The 26,340-nt window shown below is 57.1% G+C and overlaps 1 protein-coding gene across 7 annotated transcripts; it reads right to left on the reverse strand.

Annotated features, from left to right (window-relative positions):
- Positions 1-235: 235 nt before the first annotated feature.
- On the reverse strand, positions 236-25,865 carry HCFC1 (host cell factor C1). 7 transcript variants are annotated; one of them, XM_063082978.1, is made up of 27 exons: positions 24,506-25,864; positions 18,075-18,223; positions 17,598-17,758; positions 16,733-16,941; positions 15,687-15,771; positions 15,011-15,117; positions 13,720-13,899; positions 13,576-13,634; positions 13,275-13,368; positions 12,881-13,041; positions 12,154-12,351; positions 11,575-11,799; positions 11,310-11,414; positions 10,820-11,039; positions 10,373-10,515; positions 10,089-10,227; positions 9,633-9,853; positions 7,614-9,120; positions 7,165-7,328; positions 6,067-6,643; positions 5,331-5,660; positions 5,024-5,142; positions 4,795-4,932; positions 4,060-4,245; positions 3,031-3,331; positions 2,387-2,450; positions 236-2,211 (listed from the first exon to the last, which is right to left on the reverse strand). In XM_063082978.1, exons 1-27 carry the CDS (start codon positions 24,696-24,698, stop codon positions 2,172-2,174), a joined length of 6,075 nt encoding a protein of 2,024 aa, XP_062939048.1. In that variant the 5' UTR covers positions 24,699-25,864; the 3' UTR covers positions 236-2,171. The 7 variants fall into 7 exon arrangements, with proteins under 7 accessions (XP_062939048.1, XP_062939044.1, XP_062939043.1 ...); XM_063082974.1 differs by having other exon boundaries at positions 6,067-6,640; positions 13,275-13,634; positions 24,506-25,865; XM_063082973.1 differs by having other exon boundaries at positions 5,331-5,657; positions 13,275-13,634; positions 24,506-25,865.
- Positions 25,866-26,340: the final 475 nt, after the last annotated feature.

A 26,340-nucleotide genomic window follows, 5' to 3' on the forward strand; every position in this document is an offset into this window, starting at 1 on the left:
CGGGAGCGGGGATGGGGAGTGAAGGTGATCCAGCCTCCAGATGCGGAGTCAGCAGCCACTGCTGCCCAAGGGGCCCCTCGGCCCTTGCCCTGCAAGGCAGTTGCCAGAGAGTTAGGCTCAGTCCAAAGGCCACAGCAGGGGCCTAGCCCTGGAGCCCTCTGCACTGGGGAAGCAGAGTCCTAGGGATTCTAGGGAGCCTTGGGCAGGTCCCAGACACAGTGAGAGACACCAGATGGTTATTTCAAAAAAAGTCTTTTAATTGTTCAAAATAGCACAAAACGACATCGCACTATGGTAATATTGAGTCACAGGGGTTACTCTACAATAGATGAATGGGTGTGCTGTTCTCAGAAACAAGAGAAATCAAAGGGCGCTTGGGAGAAGGGAGAGGGTAAAACAATGGGACCAGGCGAGTGGGCTGAGATGACTAAACGTGACATTTTCCACAGCGAAATACATTATAATACAACAAACCAAGGGGCCTGCAGGGCACAGACCAGAGGTGGGGAGCCACCCCCACCCCCCGCCATGTCTCCAGGCAGAGATGGAGGGCTGAAAATTGGCTGCTTATTTTAAACCCACCTGTAACCTGCTTGCAAGTCTTGCTCCTTGCCTAAAGCTCAGGTGTGAAGCAGAAAACTCCAAGCAGAGCCCCCAACTCCCCAGTCTAACCCTTAGGAGGAGGACTGGCCTGGCCTGGGGGACAGTGCTGAAAATTAAGAGCCAATGGCTGGTGCTGTTAATCTGCTCCATTGCCGCAGCGCCCCTCGTGGGTGACAGCACATAATTGCCCTCTCTGGGCTGCCTCTATGGAGGCCTAGTCCCCCTACTACAACTGGGGGTGGGGGAGCTGCAGGAAACAACAGTTAAAGAGTATCAGGGTCTCCGAGCCAGTGACACTGAGGGAGAGAGCTTCTTGGCCTCAATTCTGGCCAGGGGTGGAGAAAGCTGTGAGCCCAGGGCAAGGAGGTTCTAGCTTCAGCTCCCTCGAGCTCAAGCCTATAGGCATGGAGTGTCACCCAGGGGGAGTGAGTTTTGACAGCTCACCTTCTTTTTGTCCCAGAGGCCTGGGGACAGGCAAAGGGACAGAGGGCAGGGGCCAGCAATAGGAAATTGGGTTGGGCAGCAAACACCAGGCCCCACATGGGAAATTCCACATCTCTCCTGCCCCGGCTGCCCCCAGCTTTTCCTCCAGAAAGATCCCTGACAAGGATTAGCCAAGGAGAAAAGAAGAAAAGAAAAAAAAGATACACATTCTGTACACAGCTCACTACAAAAAAGGGACAAAACCCCACACGCTAAGGTTAAAATTACAATAAAAATGGTAACTTCATCGATTTCAACTTAAAAAATACAACAAATGCAGCAGTGGGTGAGGCGGCCCCCGCCTTGGGCAGGGCAGGCAGCCTGGTGGTGGGGTGGGCTATGCCGCACCCGTCGGGAGATCTCGGACACTGCTCGGGTCGCCACGGGGTTCCTTCTTTCCCCTCCTTTTCCTTTTCCATTTCTTTTCTTTTTTTTAAACGGGAAAGAGGAGGGGAGGGCAGAAGAGGCGGGAGCACGAAGGCCTCTGAGAAAATAGGTCAAGCTTCCTGCAGACGCAGGCTGGGCGGGCCTGAGGAAGCAGTGCCAGGCGGCTGCAAACACAAGGGCAACAGAACAGAAGCAGACAGACACCCTGGATAGGGCGCCTGGGGTAGCCTCTTGCACGGGGTCCACGGGTGCCTTTCTTCGGCTCCTATGCCTGCCCCCACCCAGCCCTTGGCTGGCCCCTCAGGCCAAGGGTGATGAACCACAAAACATATGCAGGCTTTGAAGTGTGGGTGCTTTCTGCCGTCCTCCTCTGAAATTTCATTTTCTCTTTCCCGTAAAGGTCTCTAAGTCCTCTAGTCGCTCGGCCCTAGGCACAGGCGCTGCAGGAAGGAGAGCTGCTCTCTCACTTGCTCTCTGCTCTTTCCAATCCACCTCTGCTTCCTCCCAACAGCATGGTCAAATGTGCTTTCTTTAGATTTTAAAAACAGAGAGAAAGGGGAGAGGGGATGGATGGTGGCCAGTGGCTCATGATGGTGAAGTGCGAACGCTGGGTGGGGTTGGAGGGGTGGGCCCTGGCAGGTGGTTCCTGAAGCAGAAGGGGGATCTGGAGAAGAATCCAGGGGCTGGTCAGCTTCCTTTCACTGACCATCTGCCTTAGACTTCTTTGGAGCAGATTTTCTTGGAAGACAAAAAAGGGAAAGAGAAAGTCAACATGGGCCCTGACAGTACTGCAGGTCCCACCAACACAGGACTTATCACGGTTAAGGTCACCCAAGTTGTTTGATGAGAGGCTAAGCCCTACTGCTTCCACCCCCAAGCCTCAGAAGGTTCCTGGAAGGGGCTTCCTGCTTACATTTCCGGAGAAGACAAGGGCCGCTTGCTGGCCGGCTTGTTGCCAGAGCTGTCTTTACTAGTTTCTGAAAGAAACGAGGGATGAGTGAGCAGCACATGGAGAACGAGAGCAGGGAGCCCCCACCCCTCAGCATGCCCTGCAAGCACAGCAGGACCACCTGTGGGTACGCTCCACAGAGTCCAGGCCACCTATGCAAACCCCCCCCCTCCCCACGGGCCCAGAACAGGGCACTACTCCCCTGTCCTTGGGCCCAGGTTAGAAACCCTCGTGGCTCAGCTCCCACATCTCACCACCCTCCCTGACGCTGATCCCCAGCCTGGTCAGCCCCAGGGGAGCTGGAGCACTACCTGACCAGAGGGGCGGCCCTCCCGTGGCTGCTCTGTCCCCCATGGGGCTCTGGCCTCATCCTGTGCCTCCTGCTTCAGGGTCTTAGAACATACCACTCTCAGGCCTGGAAACCTTTGCTTCCCTGCACCCCCAGACTAGGTGAGACACCCCCACAACACCCTATGGTGTCACACCTCTGCTTGATGCCTGCCCCCGCACAGCCAGGGTGTGTGTGGAGGATGTGCAAAGTCTTCTGCTGTGCCTGGCTCCCGTGCCTTCCCCAGAAGCTGTCCAAGCAGCCCGTGAAGGATACTCACCTTGCAACCACCTCACTTGCGTAGCGGGGCCATAGCCCTTCTCATTGCGGGCGGCAATGCGGAAGATGATGGCGGGCTTGGTGGTGTAGTCAATGTGGGCATTGGAGAGGCTGGAGGACTGCACCAGGCAGGAGGGGCTGGGCCCACAGTACACCCGCATGAAGGCCAGCTGGGCCGGGGTTGAGCTCTTGGGCTCGCCGCCGGCCTGCGAGCTCTGGATGGCCAAGTATACCGAGTACTCAACGATCTTGCCGGAGGTCACAGAGGGCGGCTCCCAGGTGAGGTGAGCACCATCTGGACTCTAGAACCAAGGGGCAGAAGATCAAGCCTTGCCTTCTTCAGCTGCTGTGGCCTTAGCCCACCCTGCCTGGCCCCAAAAGGGGCTAGAAGCTTCCAGAACTGAATGTTCATACTTCACTCAAGCCATATTTCCCCTAACACAATAGAGATACTCCAGACCAGAGTTCAAAGAGTTTCAAAGAGATCTGCCATCAAGCGGAAAAAATAAAATGAACTAGGATTCAAAACATAGCCTTCCGATATATGTTCCCACTCTGCCACCGGCTGTGTGACTTGTTACTTAGCCCCTTGGTGCCTGTTTCTGCATCTGGAAAATGGAGCTTAACAACAGGACCCAGACCTCCTTGGAATGTTTTCAGGATGAGATAAAAGAACACACTGAACAGCACAGGACCTGGCACTTACTGGATGCTCACTGAACATTAGCTACCAGGTTAGAGAAGGGAACAGGCCAGACAGGGAAAGGAAGGGAACTCACCCTCGTCACACTGGCAATTGGTGACAGAGCCAGGACCAGAAGCCAGGGCTCCTGACACTAACCCCGAGGCAGCAGCCTGTGTTCACGAAAGGCAGGCCTGGCTGACTTCACCCACATCCCAGGGACCCTCCTGAGTGACCCGTCTGGCCTTGCTATGGAGCTCCGTGTGTGTGCACTGAGCTGAAGTCTGCTCTGCTCCAGGCAGGCAGGGGACCAACTGGGGACAGAAGACCACCCACAGCAAGGCTCACTTTGCTGATTTTAATGGCACAAGGGGCCCCTGGGAAACCAGGCAGACACGTCTTAAAGGCGGAGATCTCGCTGAAAGGCCCCCGGCCACAGGCATTGATCCCGGCCACACGAAACTTATAGGCCGTGCCCGGCTGCAGCTCCTGCTTCTTCAGCTGGTTATAGTCGGGGACAGTGCCTGAGTCATCCTGCAGGAAGAGGACAACAGAAGAATGGAAAAAGACAGAATAAAGGGACATGAACTCTACCGTCAAGAAAGCAGCTCTGGGACTGGCCGGCTGGCTCAGCTGGTTAGAGCGCGGTGTTATAACACCAAAGTCAACGGTTCCAATCCCTGTACTGGCCAGCCGAAAATCAATCAATCAATTAATTAATTAATTAACTTTTAAAAAACACCATAACCAAAGAAGGTAGCTCTGGGTCTAGCCAAGCAGTTCTCACCTGTGGTGACAACAGGGGCAGAGGGAAAAGAGGTCAGCGATGGCTGCCCCTTCATAGTAAGGAGGGACATGGCTTTGTCAGGGAAGGACCAAAAGCTCTGGCTTCTTTTCTACTGTCAGGGGTAGGGTCTCCGCCTGGCTGTCCTCAGGTTTCCTTGTCACTCAAGTTGGCCCAAAGATAGAAAAGCTTCTTGTGAGCCCCTGCTCAGGGCAGCAGGGCTGAGCCCACCTCTGCTGGTATCTGCCTCAAGGCCAGGATCCACCCACCCCAGGGTGTCAGCTCCTCGGGACACTTACGTCCGATGGGACAGCATCATCTGGTGGCATGAAATAGTGTGTCACCATTATACTGGTACCCTTAATGACCCCCACATCAAACCACTGGTTCTCCTTCTTCACAGGTGCTTTGCTGGGTGGGGGTGGCAGGTCTGGCTTCTGGAAGACAGTAATGGGGAGACAAGATGAGACCCTCAGTCTGAAGCAGCACACCCCCTCCCTGCCCAAGGCCCTACCACACCCAGCTCACCACGCCCAGGGACTCGATGCCATTGGCCACTTCAGTCAGGGTAGCTGCGGCCTGCAGCTTCGCTGAGCTGGCTGCCACAACTGGCTGGGGGGCCACGAATGTGTTGGATGGAGTCAGGCCTGGGAAGACAGAAGGTGTCCAAGAGACAGGCTCAGAGATCCAGTTTCTGTGCAAGGGCCTTGGCCTCCCCCCAGCCCACCTCCCAGCCACCATAGCACCAATTCACCCTCAGCCCAGATGCCTCCTCTCCCCAGTCAACTGAGTTCTCTGGGAGCAGAAGTCAAGGCCAAGGAAGGGTCCTGCTTACTCTCAGTGGCTGTCGAGGGTAGCAGGGCCACGGTACTGGGGACAGCACCAGCCAGCTCGTTGAGGCAATTGCTCTCGATGGCTGGGTCGTTGAGGCTGTCAGCCGGGGCCAGGGCCTCGGTGGGGAGGTGGTGGTGCTGCTGCTGGGCCTGGGCCTGGGCCTCCTGTAGCTGCTGCTGCTGCTGCACCAGGGCGGCCAGCTCCTGCTGTGTCAGCACGATGGGGATGGTGGTGGCCTGTCCCTCCTGGCCCTCAGCTGACAGGTGCCCCAGCTCCGCCTGCGTCACAGCTGCCGCCGCCTCAGACGTGTCCATGGGCTCCCCAGTACCTGCTCCAGGGTCGAGAAAAAGACGACTCAAAAGGAACGCCAGCATGTCTGTCCAATGGAAACAGGGGCCCAGGCAGGAGGTTCACAGGGCCTGTCTTGTACACTTTGTTTCGCTGACCACCTGTGTCCCACCCACACCTCACTACAGGTTAAGTCCTGGCCAAGCGGCCCCGCCTCCTTCCTGGGCACTATCCCCAGCCCACCTGTCCAACATGGCCCTATCACCCAGACTGCCCAGGACCCACAGTACCCATCCACTCCTGTCACGTCTGACTTGTGCCACCCTCATAGGAAGTGGACCTCCTCTTCTCAGGCTGTCCCTGTTGCCTGTCACCTTAGCCCTCCGTCTGGGGCTGTCATTCTTTCCGAGGGGACTGTCTTCTCCTTCGGGCTCCCTGTTGGAACCTACCCATCACGGCCTGCTGCGCGGCCTGGAGTACCGCCTGGATGGCCAGGGCCTGGGCTTCCTCTGTGGCTGCAGCCTGGGCGGCCGCTTCAGCAGCAGCTGTCACCGCCAGCTCCTCAGGGGTGAGCCCTGTTACCATGAGGGTGGTGGTGCCCGCCTGGGCCTCTGCCATCAGCTCCTGGGGAAGTGATAACTGGTCTACTTCGGACTGTGTGGGTGGGGGTGGCTGGACCACCACAGTGGCCACTACTGCTGAGCTGGCAGGCTCCTGGCCTGAAGATGGGTCCCCTGTGCTGCTCAGATCCACGGCGGCCTGGAGCTCAGGGTTCTGGGAGGCTGACAGGACCTCGGTGGACTCCCCCATCAGGGGTGTGGAGGCAGACTGCAGGAGTTGCCGTGGTGGCAGCTGCTGGCGAGGCCCTGGTGAGACCTGGAGCTCCTCTGGGGGCTGCAGGATGTCAACAGCAGAGAAGGGCATGTCAGAAGTTTCTGTGTTGGCTATGGTCACTGTTATCGTGGCCGGGATGGGGACTTCGGTAGTCAGAGCCCCTGGGGTAGTCTCAGTCATTGATGAGATCTTCTAGAAATGGAGAGAAGCCCCTGTCAGAGGGGAGGACAGCAAGGCCAGAACCAGGCAGCAACAGGGCTGAGAAGCAAGGCAGCCCTCACCTTTCCCCCAGGCCTGAGTTTTCATTGTTGATGGGCCATGTAGATAGACCCCATGCTAAAAGGGGAAGGGGACGGCGGCTCACTGAGCAGCATGAGCACAGGCGGTGCAGCACAAGGCGAGACCCCACCCCTACCCCACCCCCATCAAGACAAAGGCACTCAGACCCCAGCTGCCTCACTTTTAGAGGCTACAGCTTAACGACAGCGAAACGACAGGCAGTGGGAAACAAGCAAAGGAATTAAAGCCCCCAGCGAGGTGCTGCAGCCTCCTGCCTGGGCAGGCACTGGGCTGCCCTTTTATGGTCTGGAAAAGGGATGAGGAGCTGCTCGGTGTCTGGTACAAGAGCGACATCTGGTGTCCATCGCTGGAACAGCATGGGCCAAAGGCGCAGTGGGCAGGAAGGAGGCAAAAGGGACCCTCAGGGCTCTTACCGGCACTGAGGGGCCTGGGACCGGTGTGGACTGTGTCACAGTGGTCACAGCCCGCGTCAGCGTGGATGACACGGTTGTTGTGATGGCACTGGAGCTGGGGATGTTCACGCTGTCACTTTGTGTGCTCTCCACCTCTGCCTGGTCGCTGGCAGCTGTTGGGGGGTCTGTGAGGGTGACAGGCAGGAAACTGGTCAACAGGAGCCCGAGGCCTCCAACACGGCTTTCCCACCATAGACTATCCTCAAGGGGAGGCCAAGTGTGGGACAGACTCTCCTGGAGAGCCCCGTGTGTGTGTGACACAGCCAGGACGTCCCTGCCCCGCCCCATCCCACCGGTAAACGGGGTACGTAACTGTTGGGCTCTGAACGCATCTTTCTGCCACTGCTCCTCTCCTCCGCTGAGCCTGGGGTCTAGGAGAGCACGGATGCCAGGCTGCTGCCATCACTCACCTTGGTTTGAACTCATGTTGGAGGTGACGGTGGTGGCCGTGTGTGTGGTGCCTGTCTCGTGGGTCTCGCAGGGGGGGTTGGAGCACACCCTCTGTGTTCGGAAAGGAGCCAGCAAGGCAGCACTGGCCTGGGGGGTGGCAGCGGTTGGTGCCACCTCCACGCCACACTCCAGGGTCCTGTGGGAGGTGGCAGCGTCGGGGAGCAGGGTGCCCACACTGACCGACATGGTGGTGCCAGTCGAAGTGGTCTGGTGTGTCTCACAGGCACGGCTGGTGGGGGGCTGCTGCCCACCTTCAGCCTGTCCTGTGCCCCCGCTGGAAGTGGCGGTGGTGGCCGTGTGGGTGGTTCCCGTCTCGTGTGTCTCACAGGGTGGGTTGGAGCACACCCGCTGGGCACTGCCTGCGTTCGAGGTAGTGGCAGTGTGGGTGGTTCCCGTCTCGTGGGTCTCACACGGTGGGTTGGAGCAGACTTGGGTCATGGTGGCCGAGGGGCACAGCAGCGCCTCCAGGGCTGTCAGAGTCACGGTGGTGCTAGATGAGCCGGTCTGAAGGCTCTCGTAGGCAGGCATGGGGGCCCCCCGTGCCACACTGGCCTCCCCAGCCCCCATGCTGGAGCGGGCCATGGTGGGAGTGTTGGTCGTGTGGGTGTGCTGCGTCTCCAACCGGCGCCCCATGGGCACATCCTTGCTGCCAGGGCCACTCAGCCCGACTCTGCCACTCAGAGGGGCCAAGTGCACAAAAGCAGTGCTGTGGCCCCCAGCCTCCAACACCACGCCTGGCCCAAGAGGCGGGCCAGCCAAACACGGGGCGCCAGTGGCCGTCACAGTCATGGTGGTGCTGGTCACGCTGGTCTGGCGGGTTTGGCACTGGGACTTGATAGAACCCTGGGCTCCCTCTGATGTCCCAGCAGCCACACTGATCCGGACCACACTGGGGGTGCCGGCCACACAGGCATGACGTGCGTCTCGTGGCTGGCCAGCGCCGATGCTCGACATAGCCGTGGTGGCAGTGCTGGTGGTGCCCGTCTCATGTGTTTCACAGGGCGGGTTGGAGCAGCCATGCTGCCCAGCCATGTTGGAGGTGGCAGTGGTGGCAGTGTTGGTGGTGCCTGTCTCATGGGTCTCGCAGGGTGGGTTTGAGCAGACGCGGACTACACTACCATTCTGCTGCCCCACAGTCGAGGTCACAAGAGAAGCAGCTGCCTCCTGCCTGTCACATACGAACTGCACTTGGGTGGGCTGGGGGTGTCCCCCAAGGTTAGCCACGACGGTGGTGGTGGCTGTGTTGGTGGTGCCTGTCTCATGGGTCTCGCAGGGTGGGTTGGAGCACACCAGTGTCACGGTGCCAGGCTGAACATCACCCTGGCCCGAGTCAGCGATGGTGACTGTGGCTGTGGGTTGTTCTGTAGTAGGTGAGGCCAGGATGGACACGGGGAGGTCATGCACGGGCTGGGCCTCAACCCCGCTGGGTGCTGTGATCAGAGTCACCTGGGTAGGCTGGGAGACAGGCTGGGAGAGACATGAGACCAGAATAGTTAATGTCACAACTGGCCATTTCTGTTACCCCTACCATCCTGCACTGTCACCCACATCAGCTGGGACCACCGACTCTGCTCCTGAACAACCCTGGCAAACCCAAGATCCACTTGCCCTCTGATCACAAGACACTGACTCACGCAGAGCCCAGGAAAGAGGCAAGGGGAGGACAGGAGCCTGTCAGGGAATGGACCCCTCGTGCCATACAAAGGCCAGGCACAGACACTTCACCACTTCCAAGAATTCAGCTTGAAAAGTACGAAGAGAAGAAAAACGCTATACGCATACGAAGACGAACTGCAGCAACCTCTACAATGTGATAAGACAAAGAACCTAGTATTCGCAAACTGAGTACAGCTGCCAACATGGCACCTCACCGAGACAGGCTCCGAGACAGCGAAACCCACCCCAGCTGCGCACAGAAGCAGAGAGCGGAACCCTCAGGTACCCTGGTGTGTGGGGGTCGCTGCCACACACGGCCCTACCTGCATGGTGATGGTGGGGGTGGTGAGCCCGCCAGCCGCCGTCAGCGTGGTCTGTGCAGCTGACACGGTGATGGCAGTGGGGTTGATCACCTGGCTCGAGAGGGTGGCGATAGTGCCCAAGGTGGTGATGGGTGTGGCCAGTGAGGCACTGGTGCTGTGGCCCCCAGCTCCAGCAAGGCTGGTGGACACGGTGCCTGTCACCGTGCCTAGGGTTGTGACACCTAAAGGAAGGAAAGTCGAGGTGGAATGAGGCCTGCTGCTACCTCCTTTCTAGCAGCTGCTCTCTGCGGATGGGGCTAGGGTACTGGGGACTCTGGAGCACAGCCAGCAAGAACCAAGGCTCGAGAGAGAGCACCTGCCGTCCTCCCCCAGCCGCACGATTGTGAAGTGGCCACAAGAAGACTATGGGGACTGGAACCCAGTGGCTGCTGAGGCCCTGGCCTGCGGGCTACACACCTGTGGTGCCCTTCACAACCAATGTGGTGACGGCTGGCTTGACGGCAGAGACGGTGACAGGGGTGACCAGGCGAATGCCCCCCGTGGGCACAGTGCGGAGGATGGTGCCTGGCTGTCCAGGGGCCCCCTTTAGCACCACCTGGAACACCAGAGGAAAGCGCCACCCAGGTCATTCCCGGGCTGGCTGCAGGCCACTGCCTCCCCCAGGCCCGTGAGGAGGAGGCTGGCCTGCCAAGGGGTGCTGTCCTGGATGCTGGGGTGGCAGAGGGTCAAGCACATCTCACCTGCGTCACTCCTTGCTGCCCGTGGCCAGTGGCAATCTTGGGGACGGCAGTGATGATTTTGGCGGGCGTTCCAGTACCCGAAGTCATAACCTTGGTGGTGATAATGGTGATGGGGGACTTGATACCAGGAGTGCTGGTCACACCTGGATGGAGGAGAGGGAAGACGGCTCTGTGGTGGTTGTGTCCCTCAGGCCCCCTCTGCCAGCAGTTGTTCTTGCTGCCCCAAGATCAAAATGAGTTACAAATCATAGCCATGCCCCTGCCGTCTCCCTACAAACGTCAGAAACAACAACAGAAGGCAAGGAGAGGGTGGAAAGGAGAGGAAAAGAAAACAAAAACAAAAAACACGTGGCAACCCAGCCTCCACTTCCCCTTCCTGCTTTCGTCCACTGACAGCTACTTGCCAGCAAGGACCTCAGGAATCCATGCCTTGGGGGAGGCCCCTACCCGTGGCACCCGCCTGGGTGATGATGGCCGACATGGGGATGGTTTTGATGATGGTGGTCGTGCCAGGTTTGGTGGTGCTGGGGGAGACACTGCTGATGCCCAGGATGGTGGGCTTGGTCCCCACCCCACTGGCTTGTGTGGTAGTGATGATGGTGGTGGGCTTGCCATCTGCTGAGGTCACCAGCTTCAGGATTGTCCCTGCTGGCAAGGGCCCTTTGGTCTGAAAGGGGAAAGCAGGGCGCGTGAACTGGTGAGCTGAACTGGCACCACTGCCAGAAAGGCCAGTTTGGTCTGGCTACTCTCCACGAGCAGCCTAAGCAGCTCAGGGAGTGCTCAGGGGTGATGGGACTGAGCAGCAGGACTTTCTGAGCCACATGTGCTCATGAAACCATCTGTGGGCAGGAATGCAAGCTTTCCCCAGGGCCCAGCACTTGCTTGTGCTTGTGTGGCAGCATCTGGGGACCACCTCTGGCAGGGACCAAGAGCTCACCTGAATGATCTGAGTCACAGGGCCCGTAGATGCCTGGCCTGTGACTGCTGAAGTCTGAACTGGTTTGGTCTGGACCACTGACATTACTTTGCCCAGATTGGAAATCTAAAAAGGAAAGGATGGAGGAGGGAGTGATCTGGAAACTAAACAAGGACATGGCCTAGGCTTAGACTCTCCTAGATCTGGCCCAGGACATCAAGTCACCACTGGCAGTAGCCACAATCTGGCAGCTGTCACATGCAGCCGGGTAGCACCTGTCACTCACCAGAGCACTGCCTCCTGGGACGGAGATGGGGCTCTTCACCAGGGTGATGGTCTTGGTGACCCCGCCCACCACTGTGGTCACCACCTGGGCTTGCTGGGCCACTGTCACAGTCCCTGACTTGTGCACCGTGATGATAGGGCGGGTAGATGTGTTGGCGGCAGAGGAGACAGATGTGCCCACCTGGGCGGCTGCAGTCTTCAGCATGCGAGTGGCCGGGTTGCTCACCTGGAGAAGCAGAGACAAGCGATGAGTAGGACCGAGAAAGACTGCCCAGAGTGTCTGTGGCAGCCCACGCCTCCAGCCTCTGCTCGCCTTCCTCCTCTTCCCCCCAGGCTGAACACAGGTTGGTTTACCTTTCCTTTAAGAACAGGAGGGAGCAGACTGAACTACCACAGGTCTAGCCTAGGGCTGTCACACCCCTAAGGATGACAGCTTATTCCACAGCCCATGGTAAGCACTAGTTATGTACCGATGACCTCATGGATTGGTCCAAAGCCCAGAAAGAATGACCACTCTTGTCCTATCACAGTGACCAGCTGCTGCTGGCCCTGAGGCTGCTGACTCAGAAACCAGGCTCACCATGACTGGCGAGGAAGCCACCTTCACAGTGGCTGGTAGGGTAGTAGTGCCAGGTGTCACAGCCACAGTCTTGACGATGGTGGTGCCCGCTGGGACACTTAGCACTGTGGGTGCCGAGGAAGGAGGAATCTTCTGGGTGGCAGCGGCCGCGGCTGCCAGTGCAGCCATCCCGCTCATCTGCGGGCTGCTCCCAATCACCTGCGGCAGGCACAAGGTGTATGAGCCCACGAGGAGCATCATCTACTCTGCTTTGCAGACCCCAGCAGAACTTGCCAAGGGGCTCAGCCCTGCTCACGGAGCCTCCATCCTGCCAGCATCTCTCAGCATCTCTCAGCTCTTCCTATGCCAGACCCTGCTCTCCTGGCCCCAAACACAGAGGCCTCCTACCACCGACCAGGCACAGCAAGCCCAGTGGCAGGAGTTTGCCAGGAGCTCTGGATTTTTTTTGCAAGACCATAGCATCCAATATAGTTCATTTCTCACAGGCCTGGGTCAGACCCTGCTGGCTAGATTCTCCCCTCAGGCTCCAAGACAAGAAAGTCCATCAACTCGCACCACAACCCTATCAGAGAGACTGCGCCACCAGCACTGTGCAGGTGGGAAAGGCGACTAGAGCTGGGGGGTGGGTGGGTGTCGGAAACCCATCAGAGTGCTTTCTTTTCATTCCATTAAATCACCAGGAAGTCCTACCCCCACCCCCCAGCCCAGCCTGGCAACCACTCCTCACCGTGCCCTGAGCACTCTGCGTCGGCACAACCATTCGCACACCCGCAGGCAGGGAGGTCACAGTGACGGGGGCTTTCCCAGCCTGGCTGGCAGGTCGCATGGTGACCAACGGGGTTCCTGTTGTAGCCTGAGGACCGGTCACTTTGAGAACAGCAGGAACACCTAATGAGAGAAGGGGTTAGCTATCAGCATGTCACATACCTTCCACATAACATCCCCAGAGCCTCTGCTGTTGACCTGCTTGTGACTGACATCTGGCTCTTCTCTGTGCCCTCAGAGTGCTCGTCTCCACAGGTGGAACCAGCATTTTCACCACCCACCCCCAGCACTCACAAAGCACCATGGCAGCTCCCACCAGGTACCGAATCTACCCGGGGGGCCAGCCCCTGGCTCACCTTGAGTCCTGGCTGCAGTGGGCACGGAAATGGAGCTGCCTGGCACCGTTGGCAAGACCTGGATGGTGGTGGTGGTCGGGGGCGCGGCAGCAGCCTGGGGCAGGAGCGTGATGCCTACTTGGGTCAGCGGCTGCACAGCAGGTGCGGCTGCTGCTGGGGCTGGGCTCTTGGGAGGGTTAGCAGGCACGGATGGGACTGGATTGGGTGTGGGGGAGGCGGCAGTAGCAGCCGTGGCAGGAATGTCATATTTCTGGAGCTGCAGAAGGTAACTGTCGGCTGCTGCCACTGCCCCCCAGCTCACCTCCAGGGAGTTGGTGTTGGCTCGTACCAGCTGTACTCGGGCTGGGGGCTGTGGCTTTTCTGTTAAGAGAACACAGCTGGTGAGAAGGGGAGGGGCAGGCGCCAGGGATGGCAGTGGCGGGGGCTCAGCTAGACTGCGCCTTACCTGTCTCCAGGTACCAGAGGTCCTTGCAGCACACCTGGTTGTTCCAGGCCTTGCGGTAGCCATCGCGCCCACTCCAAATGTACAGGCGGGTGTTGATGGCAACTGCGCAGTGGCCGGCTCGAGCCCGGGGAATGTTGTCCTCCAGTGTGTCCATCAGGACGGTCTCCCAGGCCATGGTGTCTGGGGGAGGGATCAGCAGGGAGGGCAGATGAAACCCACTACCAGTCCCAGTTGCCCTTTGTCCTTTTGTTGTCAGGAAGGGGAAATTAAAGCCAAGAAGTTGTCAGAGACTACTAAACTAAAAACAACAAACAAAAAATCAACTCTGTATGGCAAAGAACACCATAAAAAATCAAATTGTAAGTCACAAACAACAAACCAGGGAAAACTACTTGAAACGCACAGCCAAAGGTTTAACTCCTTGCACATCAAATAATACAACCACCCACAGAAAGATGGGTAATAGAAGGATCTTAAGAAAAACACACACCCTCACTCAAAATAAGAGAAACGCGAATTTAAACCACACGGCGCCTGGCAGTTTGATTTCCGTGCCTGCTGCAGCTGGGCTCAAGGCGAGCCAGGCAGGGGCCAGCTGTGGGGAGCTTCAGCCACCTACTGGGCTTGGCCAAGAGTGGTTTGACTGTGTGGCAAGGGCCAGGTTCCGGGAACACAGGCACCACTGGGGGCGTCTACAGCAGCCTCTGTACAGGGTGGTTCAGCAGCATCTGACAGCAACTCTACCGGGTTTTCACCCTTCGAGTGCACTTGCACATGGTTGAAACTGGTACGAGGATACTCACAGAGCAGTGTCTGTACAAGCCGGAGCACCATGATAGCAGTTCAAAGAATGAGGCTGCTTGCTGTGCAGGTGTGGAATGGTCTCCAGGTCATAGTGAGTGAAAAAAAGGCCAGGTGCAGCACTGCCTGTAGCAGGCTGCCACTGTTTTGTCTGGTTGTTCTTAAAGGAACCTATAGCTAACACTTGCGTATGCAGAAGATGTCCTGCGGGGTGAATAAGAAACCTCCCACGTGGCTGCTCTGAGAAGTGGCCAGAGGGAGGAGGCTTTGCACCGGATGTGCTTTTCTACTCTTAAAGGGTCTCAAGACTGTGCGGACGGAGAACCCATTGAAAAAACTAGAAGGGGGAGCTTCACTTCAGAGCGCTCTGCCCACTGGATACGTCTGGTGGATTCTCCACAGAGACACGGGCCCAGCTCTGTTCCCTGCACCCCCACGCAGATCTCAGGGCTGCGGAGGGTTAGCCACTCCCAGCCCGAGGAAGCCATACCTAGGTTGAGACAAGCCAGTGTGTTGGTACACTTCCACTCCTTCTCGTGTGTAGCCACTTTGACATCATCCATGACAAGAGGCACCCAGCCACCAAACACGTACATTCTGGGAGGGGGAAAGAAGAGTAAGAGAGGACTGTAGAGGAGGCACCAAGCTAGAGGCTATCTCTTCTACCCAGGAAGCTCTAAACATGGTTGGTCCTGTAGTTCTCCCCGGGAAAGCCCCCAGGATGGCATGAAGCCTTCTGAGGCGGCCCTCTCCTACCTGGTGGCTCAGCCCTCACAAGAATGGTGTCATGTCTACTACATAAAACCACTCATCTAAAGCTCACCTTAATTTCCATCATTCTTAGATTCCCTTTAGGGCCCTGGCATTCAGAGACACCCAGCTGTTTCCATAGAGGATCTAGAACAATCTATACCCTTGATGAGGCAGAGCATCACAGGCCTGGGAAGGGTCTCAAGCTGGGCTTATGTGCAGCTCCCTCCACCCTGAATTTGTCTTCTCCCGGGTCCCCCAGGGTCATAATGAAAAAATGGGGCTGCTGAATGCCAGCCTAGCCAGAAAGAGGCATCCTGGGGCCTTAGAGATTGTCAGAACAAAACTGAGAATCCCTTGGGGCTAGGAGCGGCGATAGGTTAGAAAATAGAAAAGTGGGCGAACAAGCCACTCACTTGTTTCCTATGGTAGTTGCTGAGTGTAGACTGCGAGGAAGAGGTGCCACCCCGCTGAGACAGGGTTTATTCCACGTCAGAGTCTCTGTATAGAGAGAGGAGGGAGAACGGAGGGTTACCCATGCTGGATCAGAAGCAAAGGACAGTCCTTGGACTCAGGGAAGGCACAGGAAGGCAGGTTCCAACCCAGTGCAAGAAGTCCACCGCAGGCCCTCTGACTGTTGTTCTAATAGCCAGATTCTAGCAATTCCCAAGCTGTCTTGACCATCCTAGCAATGTTTCTACAAACATGTACCGAGCACCTGCTACAAGCCAGCACTGTTCTCGGTGCCGGGCAGGAGTGGGGAGCTCATCCTTCAGCTGCGCTGGCTCCTCTTCCTGATCTCCATGAAATACATGCATCCCCATAGCGCCTCAACAGTCTACAGAATATTTTGGGAAATACTGTGCTGGAAATTTCTCTCATACTAAACTGTTTCTTTTGAGTGCTGACTCTGATCTATAGGACAACATAGCCAACATCTACTCTACAGACAGCTCCCTAAAAGTTCCATAGTTAGCAATCTTCTGCCAACTACTCCTGTGCCATCACCTGCTTACCTGCCCAACTAGCCACCAAAGGCCTAATGGTCTAGCGACATCCAATTTTACTGCGACAGTCAGACCAGGATGCACTATTCCACATACAGTCTGACCACTGATGAGCCAACAGTGACTAATGCTACCCAAATCGAGAGAATTCCATTCTAGAAAGGCCTTAATCTCCCTTTATTCTCCTATAAGCCAGCAGGCCAACTTGGCCAACTGAGCTTTGCTTTTTCTTAAAAGCAATGCCACCAGTGCAGGGTAAAAATAACACCTTAAAACCTAGGGACAATCTCGGGTCTTGCCCCCAGCCCATCATCACAAGAGGAAAGAGCTAAGCGAAACGCACCAGTTCCTGTGAGCCCCACCTCAACATCCAATGCTGGCGGCCCATGAGGTCAGGTGACCAGCAGACTTGCTTTGCCCCAAGCCTGCTGGAGCACTGCTACCCAGCTTCTTACCAATATCCAGGGTCCAGAGGTCGCCTAGCCTGCAGCCACTCATTCCTCCATAGATCACCAGCTTGGATTTCTTGTTGTCTCTTTCAGTGTAGACCACGGCAGTATGTGACTCCCGGGGTGGGGGCAGGACCCCGTAAGTGATGGGGATGTCCCAGGCCACTACTCCAGAGCCTGGCCGTAATTCCAGGATATATAAGTCATTTAGGTACCTGAAGAACAAATGCCAGTTATGGCCAGTTTCGGCTCCCCGAGCCACAGGCTTCAGTGGGTATCAGGGAACAGCAGACTCCCTGGAACTTAAAGGGGCCAAGACCATGTGAACTCCAAGTTCTTCTTCCACCCTTGCCTCTGAGGAAGGGGCTGCCAGAAGCTCCCAAGGTGAGTCCAACTGGAGCAGTAGGATGGTGTGTATAAAAGCGAGCAGCAGCCTCTAATTCACACCCACCATGCACACAAAGCTGGCCATTATACAAGGGCCTCCCTAGAGCAAGAGGGGGCGTCAGCTTGGGACTACCTCCAGACAGAAAGGCCCTTGGCCACGGGCCTTGGAAAATACCCCTCAGGAAACTTGTAGGTAGCGGAGGCTGAGAAGGACCGCAACCAGCTTTAAATTGGTTCTCAGGAGCATGGCCCAGTCCAAGGCAAAGTAGGCTTTCAGCTCCTGGTTCGGCCCTCTGCCCATGAGGCCTACTCAGGGTTAGAGATTTTAGAGCCAGAAAGCTCCTTAGAGGGCAATGAGCTCCACTCTCTCATTTTACAACCCAGCACAGGAAAGAAACTTGGCTTTAGGATTCCACCGAGCCCCATATATGTGCGAGCACATTGGCCTTGGTAGGATTCTACAGGAAAGAAGACAAAGCCTCACCGTGGAATGTTGTTCTTGGGGTCCTCGCTATCGTTGGCCAGACCCCCAAACAGGTAGCATTTGTTGCCCACAAGGGAGAAGCTGTGCCCAAGCCGAGGACACGGAGGAGGCCCGTTTTTGGGAGTCTTTGCTTTGAGTTTCTTCCACTCCCACCGACTTGCCTGTGAAATCAAGACTTGGAGACTGAATCCTGGGGTGAGAAGGCCACCACTGGGGGGCCCGGGGCAATTTGTCATGTGGGGAGAAGACGGCCTGGGGTGAGATAAGCACGTTGCTGGAGCATGCAGGTCCTTGGCCATTCAGGCCCAACCTCCTCTGAGGCTGGCCAAGCTCAGAGCAGCCTTGGAAGGCTCTTGAGCAGTCCCCTCCACCTCCTCACTCATCCCAACCCCCCAAGACACTATCGTATTGAACACTAAGAGGGGGTCACATAGGGCCAAAGACGAGGCAGCTCCCAGGGGCTCTCTGCTCTGTTACCTGGAGCTCATAGAGGTCATTGCTGTATTTCCCATATTCCACCATCCCACCAAACACCAGGAGGCGAGTCCCGTCGCACACGAAGCCATAGGCTGCACACCCAGGAGGGATGTCCCCTCTCACAGCTGGGATGAACCACTGGTTGGTCGCTAGGGAACAAAAGGAAGCAAAAGTCAGAACACCCGGGAGCTCTGAGAACTAGAGTCCCCACTCTTCTTAGTCCCAAAATCCATCGGCCTTCAAATGCAGCCAGAGAAAGGAGGGACCAAGCCAGAGCCCCATCTCTAAGGGACCTCTCCCGGACCTCCTCCTGTCAGTACCCAGCCCCAGCCATTATCCAAGCCATCTTCCAATCCTCTCGACTTCAGACCACTGCAAAAAAGCCTGTGATCACCCTGCTTCTCATCAAGGTCATCTTAACAAGCAGGAAGTCACTGACCAAGATAATTCATCAGCTTCTGGGAATGTGGCCACTGACTTCCTTCCCTACTGCTTGGTGGATCATCAGAAATAAACTTCTATATCCAAAATACCCTCTATGTGGCCCCATACTCCTCCTCCCGGGAACCCATGTTTCTCTCTCTCTGCACCACAGGGTCAAGATAGCAAGAGCCCATGGCTGCACCTCTGAGTGGCCAAAACAGCAACCACTGCAGGACGGTGCCTTCCCTCCACGCAGGTGGCCGTGGACAAGCATGGGAGGCCAGACAGCACCAGCCCCATTTGCTGGCTAGGGAGAGTCACTAGGTGTGCCTCAGCCTCAGCCTGTGCCTCTGCTCCAACTTCCCTGGCCTCGCTCATCTCTGCTCTGACTTCCCTGACGCTCTGTCTCCTAGGTGATGGTCCTCAGGCTCCGTAGCAACACCACCTCTCCCCCACTGCTGCCACGCCTACGCCACTCCAGAACATTCTTGCAAGCCAGAGGTGGCAGCCACAGCAGAGCTTCTGTAACAGAAGCTTCTCAAAAGTCCATTGCTTCTAGCTGGGGGTGGGGTGGGGTGGGGAGACCACTAAGAGAGAAGGCAAATCAACCCCCAGGGACTGCCTTGTCTCCCCAAGACAGTGGAAACAGCACGGGCCAGCCTTCAGCTAGGATCACACCCATGTCCCCTCACACCTGCTGTGCCAGGGCTTCCTGGAAAATGAGGGGTCCTTCCCATTACATGTTACTTAAAGGGCTGTCTTTCAGGATATGCTACACTGTCTCCAAAACCCCCAAACTATGGGCCAGATGCAAACCTGACTCCTTCTAAATGAGTTTTGGTCTGAGCAAGTACACTACAGGAAGGAGTTGACGCTCTGGCTCCAAGGCGGTGGTGCTGCATAGAGACAGGCAGAGAAGAGGCAAAGCCTCTTCACACGATGGGAGAATCAAGATGGCCCACCCCCAAATTTTACGGGTGACAGGGGGTAGAATATTCCTGCTGGGAGGGAACTTGGGAGGCTTCTGCAGACCAGTCCCAGTTGCTCACTGCTTCTCAGCCTGACTTTCCACACAGGGATGCTGTGATACTGTAATACCATAGGAAATATATGTTTCATTCGGTGACCAGAAGTGCTACGAGAGTACAGAAGAGGAAAAGGTTTGTGTTTTCCTTACTCGGATGCATTTAGGAAAAGGGGCCGGCCATGGGAACAAATACACCCCCCCCACTGCATTCTGTGAGTCCTACACTGTCACCCCTAAGGCTCAACATGCAACTCAGCATGGCAGAGGCGGCCACCCTCATCTAGAGCGCAGCCGCACCCTTGTGGTTCACCCGCCCGCACTAAGCGTGCCTCTCTAGCTCTCTGCTGGCCAACCTACAGGTGGACTGTGAACAGGCTGTTGGTCTCCTCAGCCGTTTAGCTACGTCACTGGGACTCCAGAATGCTGAGCACCGACCCTCCACTGCTGTTTTCCTAAAGCCAAGGCCCGGCATGTGAACTGCCAGCACACATACAGTCACACATGAGCCCAGACCACGGCTCTCTGCCTCTTTCTCATTCCTGGTGCAAAAAAACAAGAAAAGCTGGAGCTTTCAATGCCAAGGCAAATCAACCTTGCACAAATTGGGAGAAACGGCCTCAAACAATCCCTGGAAGGAACTTCATCCAGGCTACCAGGATAAAAGCTGAGTAACCTCTGAGATTGCCTCAGTCAACCTCTCTCAAGTGAGAAAGGAATATAGGCCAGGAGGAAAAGTGACTTACCTGAGGTCACAGAGTTAAAACAGGAAGACAAGAATCTTGTCACTGACTTAAAATGATCAATATGTGCCTGCCTAAGGGTCCCATGTACATTCAGCCACCAGCCATCCTAACTCACCTGAGCACCCCTGTGTCCGACACACATAGCTATCAGGGCCATCAGTCAGGGTTTGGGACAAATCTAAATGGCAAATGGGATCTGCCTGTGGCCTTCCCATCACACTGTGATCACTGGCCCAGCTAGCCAGGCTAGAAGCAAACTGTGATGTCCCTGGAGCTCTTGATCATCAGATCCTTCTATGCGACCCAAGAGGTGCTGATCTCATTCTAGAATACTCCAGGCAGAGCAGGGGCCCTCACCAACCCCCCATAAAAAAAAGTGCATCAGAGACTGCAGTTCTTGGTGTAAAGATGAACTCCATCTCTCTTCACTTCTTCCACAAGCCCCAGCTCCATCCCCTGAAAGAGCACAGGGGAGCAGTCAAGCTCTTCTCTTTTGTCCCGCCCCTCAATCATTTGGGGGCGTCATGTAACCAGTCCCTGGGCCCCTCATTCTGGATATGCTCTAGCTTGTCACTGGCCTCCAGGCTGGCTCTCAGGTGTGAGAGGCATTTGAGGAAAGGAGGCCACCGGCCCGCAGGACCCTTCATGGGACAAACACCATTCCACCTTCCCTCTTTCCCTCTCCTCAGCAAGACCAAAACTCCAGCTTCTATTTGTTCTTTCAGCTCCCCCACCAGTTTTCATGCTTTGCCAACTCCATTTATAGCTGCTGTTGCTGTCCCATCGGCTTCTAGTGCGTCACCATCTCTTAGAGACAGATACCCACGCAGTGGGGCAGTTCAAGGAAGTGCCTTCCTTTCAGTAGAGCATTTCCTGTGTGGCAAACAGCGTGCTGGGTGGCACAGAGGAGACCGCTCTTGTGCTCATACTCCCATCTGACAGGAAGGCTGTGCACCCTCCTCCCATGATGGGAGGAGCACTCCGGAGGAGCTCTGAACCAAGCCAGACCCTTGGGAGCACAGAGCAGGGGCTCTGGGGTGGGGGAGAGCGGGAGTAGAAAGGGCTTCTCAGAAGAGTGACACTTGAGCTGGGCCTTGAAGGTGAACAGGATTTCCCAACAAATGAAGCTAGCGAGGCCAATCGGGAAGTGACTACAAGAGCCTTGTAAGAAGTGAGGCGAACCAGAATGGAGGGGCAACAGATCTGACACCAGCTTGACTAAGTGACCAACTAGATACAGGGACAGAGGAAAAGGGAGATGTCTCTACCGTGGCGGCTGCAGCCTGTTAAACGAAGTAAGAGACAGACAGCAGAACAGTCCCTGTGAAGGTCTGCACTCCTGCCCAATTCCACTACCAGCTGGTGAGGTGACCCTGGACCTGTCGTTTCCCCTCTCAGAACCCAATTTCCTCATCTGCAGAAACAAGGAAGCTCCACCAGATGTCTTCAAGGTTCCTTCCAGCTGTAAGTCTATGGACATTAAAGAACCACTAAGGCAAAAACAGACGTGGGCAAGCACCCCCACCCTGGCAGCACTGTGGATCCTTTGGCTAGGGCTCTGGGTAATCTGCTCTGCCAAAAAGCAAAATTTTATTTATTTTTTTTCGAAGTAAAATTCCCTGAGAACAAGGACAGTAGCTACCCTAAGCCCTCCCAAAGGCCAGTCAAGTGTCCTGCTGTCGCAGTGGGGACTGAAGTTTGCTCGCTCTCTCTCTCATGCTCTACCCTTCCAGTGCACACACTCCATCCCCCTGGACCCTGCACCCCCAGATCACAGAGCTAGAGACAGTGAAGAGCGCACACATCCCCTGAAGCTTTTTTATCTTAGCAATGGGGAGTGGGAGTGGGGGTGCTTTCAGATCAGACTTCTCTCCAGAGGAGCAAGTCTTTTTGAGGACTGATCCTGTAGAAGGAACTGTGAGAGGCAGAGGCATGTGGGGAGTATGCCCTGACCTCATGTAAAATAAAACAAAAGGAAACAAAACAGCGGTGCGCAGGACAGCAGCTGCTGGGTGCTGTAGGAGAGGGGCCCGCCAGGCTCCACAGGCGCAAAACCCGCAGCTGCCAAGTGCTCTGCAGATCCCCGCTCCGTCAAAATAATGAAGGAACAACAGGGCGTTGGGTCTGCTAGCTGCTCTCTAAGAGAACTCACCTAAAGAATTGATTACGACGGTTTCCAAACTGCTACCCTAAGGATCCCAGCCCTTTGGAAGGCTGGCTACCCTCTAACACAGAACCCATTTTTGCAGGATGGCAATGAATGAATGCCAAAGTGGTCAATTCATTTTAATAAACCAATGAATATGCAGAGGCCCCAGGAAGCCAAGGCTGGCGGATGGCAGTGGACTTTGGAGCTGACTGTAATTAGGCCCCTGCCCTACTTTCTAAAATTGCATTTTCGGCCAGGGAGCCTGCTCCAGGACTTAGAAGAGAGTCGGTCCAAGGAGTTGAGAAGGTGCTGCTCACGGCGACAGCATCTCTAAAAACAGCCCTACCACACTTGAGAACTTGTATCCCTGCCCCTTGGCCTTAGCTTACTGGGATAATCCCTGCCACCACAGCTGCCTGGGCTGGCACTGAGCACCACCAACCACCCCCCACCCACCCCTGCCAGCCCCTGGGGGCCCCGAGAAAGGCCCCACTCCCTGGGGGCAACAGGTGCTGACAGACTGCAGTGAAAACGAAAAGGGTCACCAGAAACCTACCAGACTTTCAAAGTCAACGTGGAAGGGGCAATAACGTACAAGGTGCAGAGAAACCTGTGCTCTGCCTTATCAAGTGGGGAGAGGACCACCCGATCAAGAACCCAAACCCAGCCCCAGCCCTCCCACCCCCCAAACCAGTGCCACCACCCGCTTCCCACCGCCAGAGCTACGAGGCGACTGGGGGCCAGTCAAAAGAACAGTGCCCAGGACGTGAAGCCCACAAAGGGCTCGTCTTCAGGACACCGATGCAGGCTGAACCTCAAAGCCGGGAGTAGGTGCCCGCGATCTCCAGAGCCCTAGGAGAAGATGGACAAGGCAAGAAAGGAGCTGTGACAGCGGCAAGGGGGAAAGCGCTGGTGGACGCACCTCCCTGCTGAGGAGAGGACTTCCTGAAGCCCACTGTCTGCCATGGGGGCTTTCTCCTGCACCCAACGCGCCACCATCCTTGTAAGTCTTTCTTGCAGGCTCTCCCCTAGGATAGAACTCACTAAGGGCTTCTCAGAAGAAGAGACCTTCCTACAGGGCAAGGCGAGGGTCCTGTGGGCCTATGATTAGTCAACAGGCAACTCAGGAGCCAACCCTGTGCCAGGTGTATGAAATGGGGGAAAGATGTGACAAAGTGTCGTGGAAAGCAGCAGGCTTTCTGCCCTATGCCCTAGAGACCGAGCAAGGCTCCCAAGAGGGAGAGGGGCACAAGGCCCGCCGGTGCATCAGCGGTACCCGGAGAGAGAGAGAGGCTCCTCCCGGTAACAAGGAGGCAGAAAAGCAGGCGGGATAACCCCCTCGATCTCGCAGGAGCCAGGTACACGACTACCCAGCCCGCTGCGGAGAAACTGGAAGGCACAGGACTAGGGAAGGAGACAATTTGAAAAGAAATACTGTAGAAATAAATGCCAAAAGCCTGGCGGGGGGGGCGGGGGGGGAGAGGGAACAGCACGTCCTATCATATCTGTCCCCGCGGCTCTGGCACAACCAGGGAGACAGTCCCCCACCGCTGCACACAACCCCCGCAGGTTGCATGAGGCTGTTACACTCTGCCTCTCAAGAGAGCTTCCCTCCCTTTTTCTAGAGACAGACCCAATCTGTAATCTAGAAATCGTCATTTCTCCAGCATCGGCACTGGAGACGAGGAAGAACGGAGCAGGCGCAGGAGGAGGGTGGGAGGCGGAGAGGGAGGGGGGCCCTGCCTGCGCCAAGGGGACATATCCGCCCGCCCCAGCCGTGGGGTAACGGTGTCTGTCTGGGCTCATCACCGCGGGCGACACCCTCCCCCTCGGCAGCGGACTAGAGGATTTCTGTCAAGTACCGAAAAGCCATCCTCAAACACAGTAGAGACGGGGCGGGGGAGCCAAAAACGGGGAGAAGATCAGGGAGAAGCAGCGAAGCTCGGCAGAGCCAAGGGGAGGGAAAAGAAGAGAGGGAGAGGGAGGAATGGAAAGAGGGACAGAGGAAAGGGGAGGCGGGGAGGGAGAGACGGAAGGGAGGAAATCGAGGGAGGGAAAGCTCCGAAGACCCAGCGGGCTTTGCACTCACCCGTGTTGTACACGTGCAGTTCGTCCACTATCCCCTCGTTGCCGCCGCCAAACACGACGATGAGATCCTTGATGGCCACGGCACGGTGGCCGTGGCGGGGCCGGGGCACCGGACCCGACCAGCCCACTACTCGCTTCCAGCGGGGCTGCAGGAGCACCGCTGGCGAGTTGGCGGGCGACACGGCCGAAGCCATAGTTCCCGGAAAGGGTGCAGTGGCAAGAAGTCACCAAGCGGGAATGGAGCCCCTCAATTCCTCACACACACACCCCTTTTCGTCTAAGACAGCTCTCACAGACAAGCGGTTCCTCACACAGCGGTAGACGACTCCATGGAGGCCGCCATCTTAACTATCCTCCTTCCCTTTGGCTCTTCCCCTTCTTCTCGCTCACCCCGTCTCCTCAAGAGCCTCCCGAAACTGTCCGGCGCGTAGGCCCGAGAAGCTGGAGGCCGCCGAGCCCCCCCGCTCTGACTATCTGTCCAGGCGCTCCCGCTTACAAGCTCGGGCGGGAGGCCCTGGGAGCCGCCATCTTGAGCCGCCTCTCTCTCCTCCCTTCCTCAGTTGTAGCCCTCCCCCGCCGGAAATGGCGGAGCCCCGGCCCGGTTCCCACACCCCCAAGTCCCCAGCACTGGCCGGCTTCCGGGGCGGGTGGAAAGGAGCCACAAGCGCCGCGATCGTCCCAGCCCCGCCGGCGCTCAGACCACAATTGTGGGAGCCGCCATCTTGAGACCGTCCCGCTTCCCCGCCTAGCGCTTAGCGCAGCCGCCGCTCCCGAAACAGCCTCGTCACTCCTAAGGAATAGAGGCACTCTGGAGGCCGGTGGAACCTGCTCGAATTCTTGGAGGCTGCTCTGGAATTCGCGCCGTAGGGCTCGTGAGGTCTCACACCTCTCTCCTTAGTCCGCCTCTGCTGCTCAGGCTGCGCCTACCGCCCTGGGAGCCGCCATCTTGAGACACGCTCACCCTTGCTCCCTATTCTCTTCCTCCTGGGTCAGTTCTTCCACTGCAAACCAAACGCAAGGCAGCGTCCGATCCTCGCTTCCCTCCTTGTGACTCCTTCCCACAGAAGCCGCTCCAAAGATCCAGAGTTAGACCCAGAAGTGGCAACTGTACGGCAGGAGGAGCGGTAACGGCAGGGCGCTCATGCCTCCTCCCTGGGAGCCGCCATCTTGTGTGAAGAAGTAACAACTAAACATGGCGGCGGCGGTCGGGCGAGGGGGCGGGGCGGGGCTACGTCAGTGCTCTCCCGCCCCCGCCCTCACGGCTTCGCCTCCGGGTCCAAGCTTCTTAAAGGAGCCCTGCGGTGCCTCGCGGCGTAGGAACCGGCGCCGCTGAGCGCTGAGCTAGGACTCGAGCGGCGCTTGGGTCAGGTGCCGATGCGCCCCGCCCCACGGTCCCCCCCGAGAGCGCCTCCACGCCTCCGCCCTGGGAGCCGCCATCTTGCCACTTCCCCTCGCCCGGCCGTCCGCGGGCGTCAATAGCGACTTTCACCACAAAACAAATATGGCGGCAGCGGCATCTGTGGAATGCCCGGATGAGAGTGCTAACCCCTCAGACGCGCTCAGCCCCGCCCCCTTGGGAACTGTCTCCCGGGTCGTGGGAGGGACACACGTCCAAGGAGTTGCTTTTAAAGAGCAGTGCAGACAGGGGCACGGGTTGCTAAGGGTGGCAGGGAGGAGACATTACAGCCGGGCAGCGGGCTTTTTCCCGCCCCACACACCCAACAGCAGCAAGAGACCGCCCGAGACTCGTCACGGGGGGAGTCGGAGGCGGGGTGAGTGGGTGGTGACGCGACCGAGCGCTCGGGGCCGGGGAGGAGCCGCCGCCAGCTCCCAGGC

Source organism: Cynocephalus volans, chromosome X, assembly GCF_027409185.1.
Source record: "Cynocephalus volans isolate mCynVol1 chromosome X, mCynVol1.pri, whole genome shotgun sequence".
Classification (NCBI taxonomy): domain Eukaryota; kingdom Metazoa; phylum Chordata; class Mammalia; order Dermoptera; family Cynocephalidae; genus Cynocephalus; species Cynocephalus volans.